Source organism: Nuphar pumila, chromosome 9, assembly GCF_984573655.1.
Source record: "Nuphar pumila chromosome 9, dmNupPumi1.hap1.1, whole genome shotgun sequence".
Taxonomy (NCBI): domain Eukaryota; kingdom Viridiplantae; phylum Streptophyta; class Magnoliopsida; order Nymphaeales; family Nymphaeaceae; genus Nuphar; species Nuphar pumila.
The window spans coordinates 119,096,615-119,106,860 of NC_143257.1; the positions used below are offsets into that span (position 1 = coordinate 119,096,615).

Sequence of the window (10,246 nt, forward strand, 5' to 3'; positions counted from 1 at the left end):
TTTATCTGCTCAATCTTCCCATCACTTTGCAGATGGTTGCTTGTTGAAAAGTTTAACTTAGTGCCAAGCAACTCAAATAGACAAGTCCAAAACCGCCCAATAAATCTGGCATCACGGTCACTCACTATTTCAACAGAGATACCCCAATACTTTACCACATTGCTGAAGTAGAGTCTGGCAGTCTGTTCAGTAGTACACGCCTTTAGGGCTGGGATGAACGTCCCATACTTAGAGAACCGATCAATCACCACAAGGATTGAACCTATGTCGTCCACCTTCGTCAATCCTGTGATAAAATCTAGAGACACACTTTGCCAGGATCGATCTGGAATAAAGAGCGATTGAAGTAATCCACCTAGCCACAATCGCTCCACCTTGTCTTGTTGACAAAATAGGCATGTTCGAATATAATGTTCAATATCCACTTTCATTTTTGTCTAAAAGAACCCTTGGTTCACCAAAGCCAAAGTATGATCCTGGCCAGGATTGTCATGTATCTCCTTTAAAAACTTTTGTCGAATATCTCATGTCTTAGACACATAAACTCGACTGTCTATAGCATGCAAGACTCCATCTTGTAGCCAAAATCATCGACAGGTGCCTTCCTTCACCATGCCGATTAAGCGATCCATGACAGCATCCCTTGCCGAGGCTTTCCAAATTCGCTGAAGTAACTCCCCCGTCACTTGTGACAGTGTAGCCACAACATACAGGTTTGCTTACGTGCCTCAGCTCAATGCATCGGCCGCTTGGTTTGAGCTGCCCAACCGGTGCACAGTTTCCATTTCAAACTTCGCTAAGAAGTCCAGACATCATGTCTATTTGGCACTCAGCCACTTCTGGGTCAAAAAGTAGCTATTTGCTACATTATCCATCTAAACAATGAAAGGTCTTCCCAACAGATAATGTCGCCACAATCTTAGGCACTGAACCACGACTATTATCTCCTTTTCATGTGTCGTATAGTGTTGTTCTGCCTTAAAAAAATTTTGACTTTCATAAGCCATTGGGTGCCCTGCCTGCATCAGAATACCACCCAATGCTTGATTCGAAGCATCAATTTCCACCTTGAAGGGTTGTGTGAAGTTCGACAGACGCAACACAGGCTCACTTGTAAGTTTCTCCTTAAGCAGCTGGAATGCCTCATCATAGCTTAACGACCACTGCAATGGCCGCCCCTTCTTCAAAAAGTCTGTCAAGGGTGCCACAAGACGTGAATAGCCTTCCACGAAACACCTATAATAGTTGGCTAAACCCAAGAAGGACTGCAACTCAGACACACCCGTGGGTGTCGGACACTCCCAAATGGCCTGAACCTTTCGTGGATCCATCTCCACCTTGCCTCGGCTAACATAATGACCGAGGAAGGGTATCCTTGATTGAACAAAAACACACTTCTTCGGTTTGAGGAATAGTCGGTTCTCCCACAACTTTTTAAGCATTGCCTCCAAGTGCTTCACGTGGGTTTCCAAAGAGGGACTATAGACGACTATATCGTCTAGATACACAACTACAAAGTTATCAATGTAAGGCCGAAATACATTATTCATTAAGTTTCAAAATGTGGCTAGCACATTGCATAACCCAAAAGGCATTACACGGTACTCAAACAATTCTACTGGGTAGTACATGCCGTTTTCGGCTCATCCCCCTCAACTATCTTAACTTGATAGTACCCTGATAGCAAATCCAACTTAGTGAAGATTTATGCCCTTCCTAACCGATCGAACAAATCCTCCACTCTCGGTAAGGGGTATTTATTTTTCACCGTCAGCTTATTAAGAGCACGATAATCCACACACATCCGAAGAGAGTCATCTTTCTTCCATTGGAACAACATCGACGCTCCATAAGGAGCTTTGGACAGTTGGATGTAACCTGCATGCAACAACTCGTCCAATTGTTGATGGAACTCTACTAGTTTGGGTGCGGACATTCGATAAGGCACCTATGAAGGAGGTCGAGTGTCCATCACAAGCTCAATGGCGTGATCAACATCGCGCCTCGGTGGCAGTTTCTTGGGTATTTTGTCGGGCAAAACATCAGCGAATTTGCCTAGGATCTCCTACACAGGCAAAGGGACTTCACCTGCCTCCTTTTCAGGCGTAGTTTTCATCAACAAGGCGAGGAAGGTTGGTTCTCCATGCCTCAACCCCTCTTTCAACCGCAACGATGACATAACCTTTGTCACCGGAGAACCTGAAACAAGCAAGACAAGGCATGGCCACGCCTCGTCCACAATCATCAAGGGCCGCAAATGCGGCCAAACAACCGCTCTGGCTTGGCTAAGGAACTTCATTGCCGGTATCATGTCAAAATCGTCAAGTGTGCAGGCAGTAAAATTGCACGTTCTTCTCCATATGCCAACTTTCGTCGACACAGCCAGTGCCTCACCGCTTACGGTCAATGGGTTGACATTGATGGCTTTAACTTGGCATGGGTTCGGGGTAAGTCGCAGCTCGAACCTTTCCACCATACTGGTCAAAACAAAGTTGTATGTTGCCCCCATGTCAATCAAGGAATAGCCAAGCACATCATTCAGGCAGACCACTGCATAGAACAATCCCAGGCTCAAAGGTGCTTCCTTCACCGCATGCCATAGAGTGTTCACCAACTGAAGGGGGTTCATGTGCACCGAGACATCCGAAGCAGATGCCAAGAGTTCTTCCACTAGCTCTTGCATCACAGTCGCATTCATCTCCTTGTGTTACGGGCACTCTCGAACACGGTGAGGCCCCTTGCAAATGAAGCATCCTGAGAAGTTAGAGGACTTCAAAGAATTGTCTCTCGACGACTTATTCTTCTTGCTGCCATCTTTGCTTTTAGATTGTTTTCCATACTTTTGTGGCTGACTCTTCGAAGACTCAGTGTCAGTGTGCACCCGAAACTCCAAGAGACGGTCGACCACTGCCAAAGTCGAAGGCAGGTCTTTCACTTCCTGTTGTCTGAGTTCTATCTGGGCTCAACATTGAAGCCCACTCATAAAGTAAAAGAGTTTATCTTCTTTAGCCATCGTCATGATGTCAAGCATTAGGGAATTGAATGCCTTGATGTATTCCCACACAGACCCACTCTGTTTCAAATGGCGCAGGCTTTCTCTAGCCAACCAAGCAACGTTTGAGGGCATAAATCAGTGTTTGAGTTCCTGCTTCATGTCAGCCCAAGCAGTGATAGTCAAATTTCCTGCATTGATATCTTCCTCGAGCTTGGTCTTCCACTAAAGCTTAGTGTCGCTATGCAGATACTTGCTTGTGATAGTCACCTTGTCTTCCTCCTTCGTATGAACAACCTTAAAATATTATTTCATATCCCAAAGGTAGTTTTTAAGGTCTTTCGAACTCCGAGCACCAAGAAAAGTCTTAGGTTCGTGAATTTTTATCTTCGGTGTTTTTGAAACCATAGTGTTGCCCAACGCCCGACGTAGAACAACCACCTTCCGTTCTAGTCCATCTATGGTCTCGACCATCTCTTGACGAATTCCATCGAGCAGGCCATCAACGCGAGTCGCCATCTCTCTCACTTGGCATTCTAAGGCCGCCATGCAACCCTATCCTTCGTTGGCTCGAGTAGCAGCATCACCGACATGTGATGTTAGGGAGCCGACTGACTCCTTCAGTCATCTCATTCTTTCATGAATTTCAACCATAGTCATTGTTTCTCCTTAAACCAAAACTCTGATACCAAATGTTACAAGCTAAAAAAATTTCTTTTAGCCTGCACGACATAAGTTCTCTGAAACCTAATGAAAACTTAGTAGTCTTCTAGCCAACATGCAAGAAACACACTGAAATCCTTTTTTTCACAAGAGGGGTTTCTTCCTCTTTTTCTTTTCACGGAAACTTTTTATACTTGCCGAAATACAAAAGTCGTCATCCCCTTTGAAGAGTCGGGCGCCTTCTTTAAAAAGTCTGCCCTTCTGTTACAAAGGCAAACCGTGTACAAGTCGTGGGCACCGCACCTAGCGCCCACTTGCCCCACATCGCAGTGGTTTTACCCGAAGGTAAGTACTTTGGGGGCAAGGGCCTACGCACGGCGCCTTGCCCGCTTTCCTTCTGCCGAATGGGACTAACTGCTCCCGCCCTCTGACTCCTCCGGAGAAGTGGCCGATGAACCCATCATCCACGTGTTGGCTACATTTGAAAGTAGCTCGATGTCGTCGCCCGCAGTGCCTTCCGTACTTTGTCGGTCTGACCCACCTTTGTCAGCCGACTTGTCTGCACACACTTTCCTTGCATTGGACTTTCGCATCCTTTGATCGCTTGTCCGAGTGCCCGTGTCGCCGTGACCCCTTTCTTTGCCTTAGCCTTGCGGTCTTTAGCTATTTCTTGGTTTGGGTCTTACAGATGCCATCCTAACAGCGTAAAACTAAGCCGGAGAGCCTCTGCTTCACGTTGTGAAAAGGAGTGCCAATAAAATAAATGCAAAGCCAATGTACCATTGGAGATGACATTAAGGGTATGTTTGTGTGTGGGCGTGCTCCACCGTGGCAACTGGCAACGCAAACAGAGAGCTCTCTTTCCTCGCATAAAGAGAGCCTCAAAGGCAACGTGACCCCCCCCCCCCCCCTCCCTTTAAGCGGAATCGCTTCCTGTGAGGGGAGGGGGATCGCAGACCCTCCTTCCTCATGACGCAAGCGCTCATCACAGAAAATAGAGGGTTTACACGAGGTCCTGTGCTTTTCCACAGGACCCACTGTAGCCACAAAAATAAAGGAACCTCGTGTGTGTGTGTGTGTGTGTACTGGTCCTACTTTGTTTCTGTGGAAGGAAGCTCCACGCTACCTAAGGACAGGTTTGTACACCACAGAAAATGGAGAAACACAAGGTCCTGTGCATTTCCACAGGCCCCACTGAACTTCCTCTGAAAGCTTTCCCGTTGAGGGGCACACTAACATCAACATTTATGACAATGGGTTATTGACATCGAATCAGGAGGAGCGTGGGCAAACCGGCAAAGCATCATTCATGCGGAAGGTACCAAGGAAACTGCCACAGACACCTTTAGTTTAAAGGTTATAAAGTGCGTTTGTTTTGTCCCCCACCCCCTCCTTCCCCCACAATGACCGCACTCCTATACATCCAACTTTTTAAGGAGGCAACCGCAGTCTATAAAGGCTACGAATCAAACGATCGTTCGAATTTACTACACACAAAGCAGCCCCCACGATAATGATTTGAGCTTTCAATTTCTTCTGTCACATGGTGATACAATACAACCATACCAAGAGCGCATAGACCTCAACTGCAGTAACTCTTTTTGAATTACAGAAAGTAAAAACTGAGAAAAAAAAAAGCCTGCAACGAATGTCATCACTAACTTTTAACCTCTCACATATCATACACATCATAAGAATTTGAGTAGGTACATCATGAATCCTCTCTCATTCAATACACACATACGCTGGGCAAAACTGGTCTTAAATTTGGGGGGCCATTCTAGGCAAGAGCCCACATGATGGTCAACAAGGCGGGCATGAAAAATTCGAACTGCGACACATGCAAGAGGTGAGCCTTGCTCCCATCCAAAGCAGATGGCCCCGATACTCCTGATGGAGCCGCTGCTGCAGCACCGCCTCCGCCCGAAGAACCACCACCGCCAGTTGTGGCACCCGTGCTGCCAAGCAAAACAATGACACCCCTTTCGTTACAATATAGATATTATGGACTTCAAAACTAAAACAGAGCTCTCTCTTGCCCACAAGGACTCCCCTTATCTGGTAGGGGCGACTTGTGGATGTCACCAAGTTGACGTGACGTCACATGTTAGTGGCGTCACTTGCCATAAGGTCGAAGCTCGGTGTACTTCTCAGTGGGCAGGGGGGACCTCAAGGGTTTTACCAACTGGAGGCCGGCCAATGTGTGGTCAGTGATGGGGTTTTTTCCCTTGAATTATCCAAAAAAACAGAAGCAGAGCTCTCTATCTCTCTCTCCAAAAAGGGTAGAGAGAAGAACTGCTTACCTTCCCACATATATACAGCTTCCACTGCCTGCAAACCGATTCCCAACAAAGATTAGTGTCTAAAAATAGAAATTTTATAGCTTAATTGCTTATACCATTAAAAACAAGCACAATGGAAATAGACACCAATATTCTCCTTCAATTATTTTGACCAAACTTGGGAACAACCGTCGGTTCATTGCCGATTAAGAGGATCGGTTTTATGAGTTATAGCCTGATTCGAAAAATTCAGGCAAGAAGGTGGTGTCTATTTCCAACCGCATTTTAATGCCATGAGTTATCAGAAAGAAAAAAAAACGAAAAGCAAGAAAGAAGAAGAAAGTCAGCCTCAGGCCCTAAGGTAAAACTACACTTTTTATCAGAAGCTTTTAAAAAGAATGGTGAAAAAACGTAGACTGGTATCTCAGAAAAAGAAGAGGAAAGAAAAGAAATGCAAGAAAAAGGGAAAAAAAGTTCAACACAGGTAAAAGTATAAGAAGCCTTGTTAACTCGCTTCGGAATGATGAAAAACATAGGCTTTTGAAAACTTTAGGAGAAGCTCACTTCCCGTGAATAGAAAACTTGGTTTCCCCGATAAGGACAGAATTCCTTGATGCTGAAAATGCACCTTTCATGAGCTGTAATTTCTTTTAAAAATACATTTTCATATATAAAACATGTATAGAATAGATGATGGGTATTTTTGGTTAAAAAAAATTAAAAATGAATTTAAGTAAACAACAAGTTTTATCTAATTTTGTTTTTGTCACTTCCTACTCTCGCTTCTCTTTGTGCTTCCTAACCTATGTCCAGCTTTCCCAACTCGCCAAATTCACAAATGAATAAAGATATCAGAAGCAGAGGCACCCAAGAAACGAAATGGTCTAAACTCAACCGAATTTACAACTGTGGCAACTAGCTTTATATAAACAAACTGAAAGAAAATGCAGGCAGGAGAGGGAACACTCACTGGGATCAGTATAAGAAAGAGTAGCAGTTGCATTGAAGTAGCAGGTGCCACCAGCATTGATGGTTCTGTGATAGTAATCGTTGTAGGCGTAAGAGGCGTGGCTGGTGAGGGTGTTGGGCAAGTAGCAGGGCTGCCCCTGCTGGATCGGAGTACAATTGGCGGTGCCGGGGCCGCACGCCCAATCGAGTCCGAGCTTCAGGGCAGTCGGATCGGCGTCCGGCCTGGCCAAGCAGAACACCAGCGAAGTAGAGGCGTACGACGAATCATTGCTGATCCTCAGGGAGTAGACGGCGGTGCCATTGGGAAAGTAGAGCCCCCAACTCCTGGCGGACGCCGCGCCGGCGACCATGTCCTCGCTGAACATCTCGTAGATGTAGGTGTCGATCCCCGTCCCCGGGTGGAACGGCGTGCCGGTGCCATTCAGCACCCACCGGATGAGGTTGGAGTTGTAGGCCAGGGCATTGTCGACGGTGGCGGCCGGCTCGCCGGGGCCACCATGCCATGGCCAGCCGGACTCCGTCACGACGATAGGGAGCTGCGAGAAGTTCGCCGCGGCCATGGCGTAGAAGGCGGCGTCGACTATGGCGTCGAACATACCGTCGTAGTGTAAGAGGGTGTTGGGGTCGACGATCTGCTTCACAGGCGGGAGCGGTTGGAACAGGGCATAGTCGAGGGGGAACATGCCGCCGGCCTTGACATAGCCATAGTAAGGGTGGGCGTTGAGCATGAAGAAGGAGCGAGTATCCTGAAGAAACTGGAGGATCGGACGGAGGATGGGGAGCCAAGAGGAGTTGAAGGCCGCAGCGGATGGCGGAAACGGCTGGACGACGACCTCGATCGATTGCGGGGTAGAGACCTTCACCTGAGAGGCCAGATTGGAGGCGAGAAGCGCCGAGTGGAGGAATTTCATGGCGGGGAAGAGGGCGAGGGCGGCGTTCGGCATGGAGGTGAGGACCTCGCTGCCGACGGCGATGGCCGTGATGTTGGTCGCCGGCAAGTAGGTGGCTACGTTGCGGTTGATCCAGTCGGCCGCCGCGGCCGAGTCGTCGCCGACGCCGAGGAGCTCGTCGTTGGGGACGCCCACCATCACCTGGATTCCGGTGCCGGAGAGGGCCTTGAGGAGCTCGTGGTCGGCGTTCAAGAGACGGACGTGGGTGATCCTCTGCGCCTGCAAGAAGCTCACCACCTCCTCCGCCTTGGGCCGGTCGCTCATCGCCGTGCCTATGTTCACCCCGACGAACGCCCCTGTTCCAGTTTTTCATCATCACAAGAAGAAAAACAAGCTCAGCAAGAAAGACCAACAGCAATCGAAGACAAAGAAAGAAAAGAAAGCAAGAAAGAAAGGAACCCCACAAAGAAAAAAGAACTTCAAAGAACGGGGGGAAAGGAAGTTGGTACCCGAGACGATGGGCAGTATGAGAAAGGGGATGAGGAAGAGAGTCGCCGGCCGATTTTCAGGCAACATGGTGGCCGGAAAACTGAGTCCACTTTCTTGTTCTTCTCTCTCTGCTTTCTGTTGTTGGAGTTTGGAGGTTTTGGAACTTGGGGAAGGTACGGGGAGGAGCGGGCAAACCGAGAGACAGCAAAGAAAACACACTTGTGCAGCTGCTTCAGTCTGCTGTCAATTTCTAGGTTGGATTCTTTGGATGACGATAAAACTGAGCGTCCCCGCGAGTATTTCTTTGGATGACGATAAAACCGAGCGTTATTGTGAGTATTTCACGGGAATGATTCTCTCTTTCAAAGCCAATAAATGGGAAAAAACGTTACTGGAGGAAAATAGGAGGAGGGGGTGGGGAAAAGAGTGACATAGGTTCTGTTTTTTTCTCGAATGGGATGAAGACAATGTGGAAAGAAGGAGAGAACAAGCTCATCCCGATTTCTTTGGTATATGTTTGGCTGCAAATCTATGGGAACGTTCTAAGGCAGAGGAAAGGATGTTGATTGATATTTGTTTGAGAGAGAGAGAAAAAAAAAAGGAGAGAACAGACATTCATAGTGCCTGTTGTTTCTTGAAAAAACTAAAAAAAAAACATTCACATTGTTGGATAGAAAAAAAAAAAAAAAAAAGGAGAAAAAGGTTGAACATTCTGTGGAAAGAAAATTAAATTGCATTTAAGTTTTGGGGAATTTTCTATTCGGCTACTTTGACTTTGTTTTTAATGAATTGTTGACAACGGTTTTTTTTACTTTTTTTCTAAAGGGGAGGATCAGGATTAATGTGCTGTTCCACCTGGTCACTCTCCAGTGGTGGGATTGGGATTAAGGTATCAACGGGTCGGGTTTGGTTCCATCACAGAAGGTATCCGTTTTAGTTTACTCATTCCTTTGAGGGCTTTTGCAGTAAAATGATTTTAACATTTCACAAAAACCACTAGAATAATTATACTTACAGATGGATGGTAAACAGGGCTGGTAAACGAGCCCAACGAACAGAACAGGAAATGTTTGGGCTCCGCTAATTTACCATTGGATTGAGCTTGTGGCTTGGCTCGTGATCGTGTTTAGCCGAGCAGAGCAGAGCAGAGCTGAGCTTGGCTCACCCCTGAATGAGATGAGCTGGCTTGTGCAAAAGCATTTCATGTTATATATATATATATATATATATATATATATATATAAACTGAACATACTAGGCTGTCTATTCTTGTTCTGCCCGTTTGTCCCCATAGTTTGAAGTGTTTTATGATAGATCTGAACCGTTAGATGTGTTTAGCATGCTTGATTTCATGAGAATCGACTCTTGGATCATGTTTTCTCTATGAAAAAATGTATTTTTATGAGCTGAAAAAAATTGATGCCTTTGTAGCCATTGATTTTGGTTCACCGGAAAAGCTTGTATACATGTCATATTCCGGTAATCCAAAAGTCGGCTCCCACTAAGCAAAATCTATATCACATTTATGGTCTTAGATGTGAGAAAAAATACCAAAAACTACTATTTTTTAAGGTGCCTAACCAGTAACCAGGCAGAACGAGTCTCTCTCTCTCTCTCTCTCTCTCTCTCTCTATATATATATATATATATATATATATATATATATATATATATATATATATACTACACTTAAAATATATAACTTTTGTATATTATAATTAATAGTTCATATTTTAGGTATATATTCTCATTTATTTTCTCTTTTTATATATATTTTATGCATTTTTTGTATATATTATACATAAAAATAATTTCTTTATCTATGCTAGCTCTCTCGAGCCCACCTGAACACCCAGTGTTCAGACATGACTGGTTTAAGCTAAACGAGCTGGCTCGTGGCTCGCCAATTATATGAACCAATCACAAACGAGTTTGTGACAAACAGAACCAAGCTGAGTCAT

The 10,246-nt window shown here is 45.7% G+C and overlaps 1 protein-coding gene across 1 annotated transcript; it reads right to left on the reverse strand.

Annotated features, from left to right (window-relative positions):
• Nucleotides 1-5,218: 5,218 nt before the first annotated feature.
• Nucleotides 5,219-8,873, reverse strand: LOC149829067 (glucan endo-1,3-beta-glucosidase 4-like). The gene is made up of 4 exons (XM_090017265.1): nucleotides 8,306-8,873; nucleotides 6,908-8,152; nucleotides 5,959-5,986; nucleotides 5,219-5,613 (listed from the first exon to the last, which is right to left on the reverse strand). The coding sequence occupies exons 1-4, from the start codon at nucleotides 8,370-8,372 to the stop codon at nucleotides 5,436-5,438; spliced, it is 1,518 nt and encodes a 505-aa protein (XP_089873391.1). The 5' UTR covers nucleotides 8,373-8,873; the 3' UTR covers nucleotides 5,219-5,435.
• Between the last annotated feature and the right edge of the window lie 1,373 nt (nucleotides 8,874-10,246).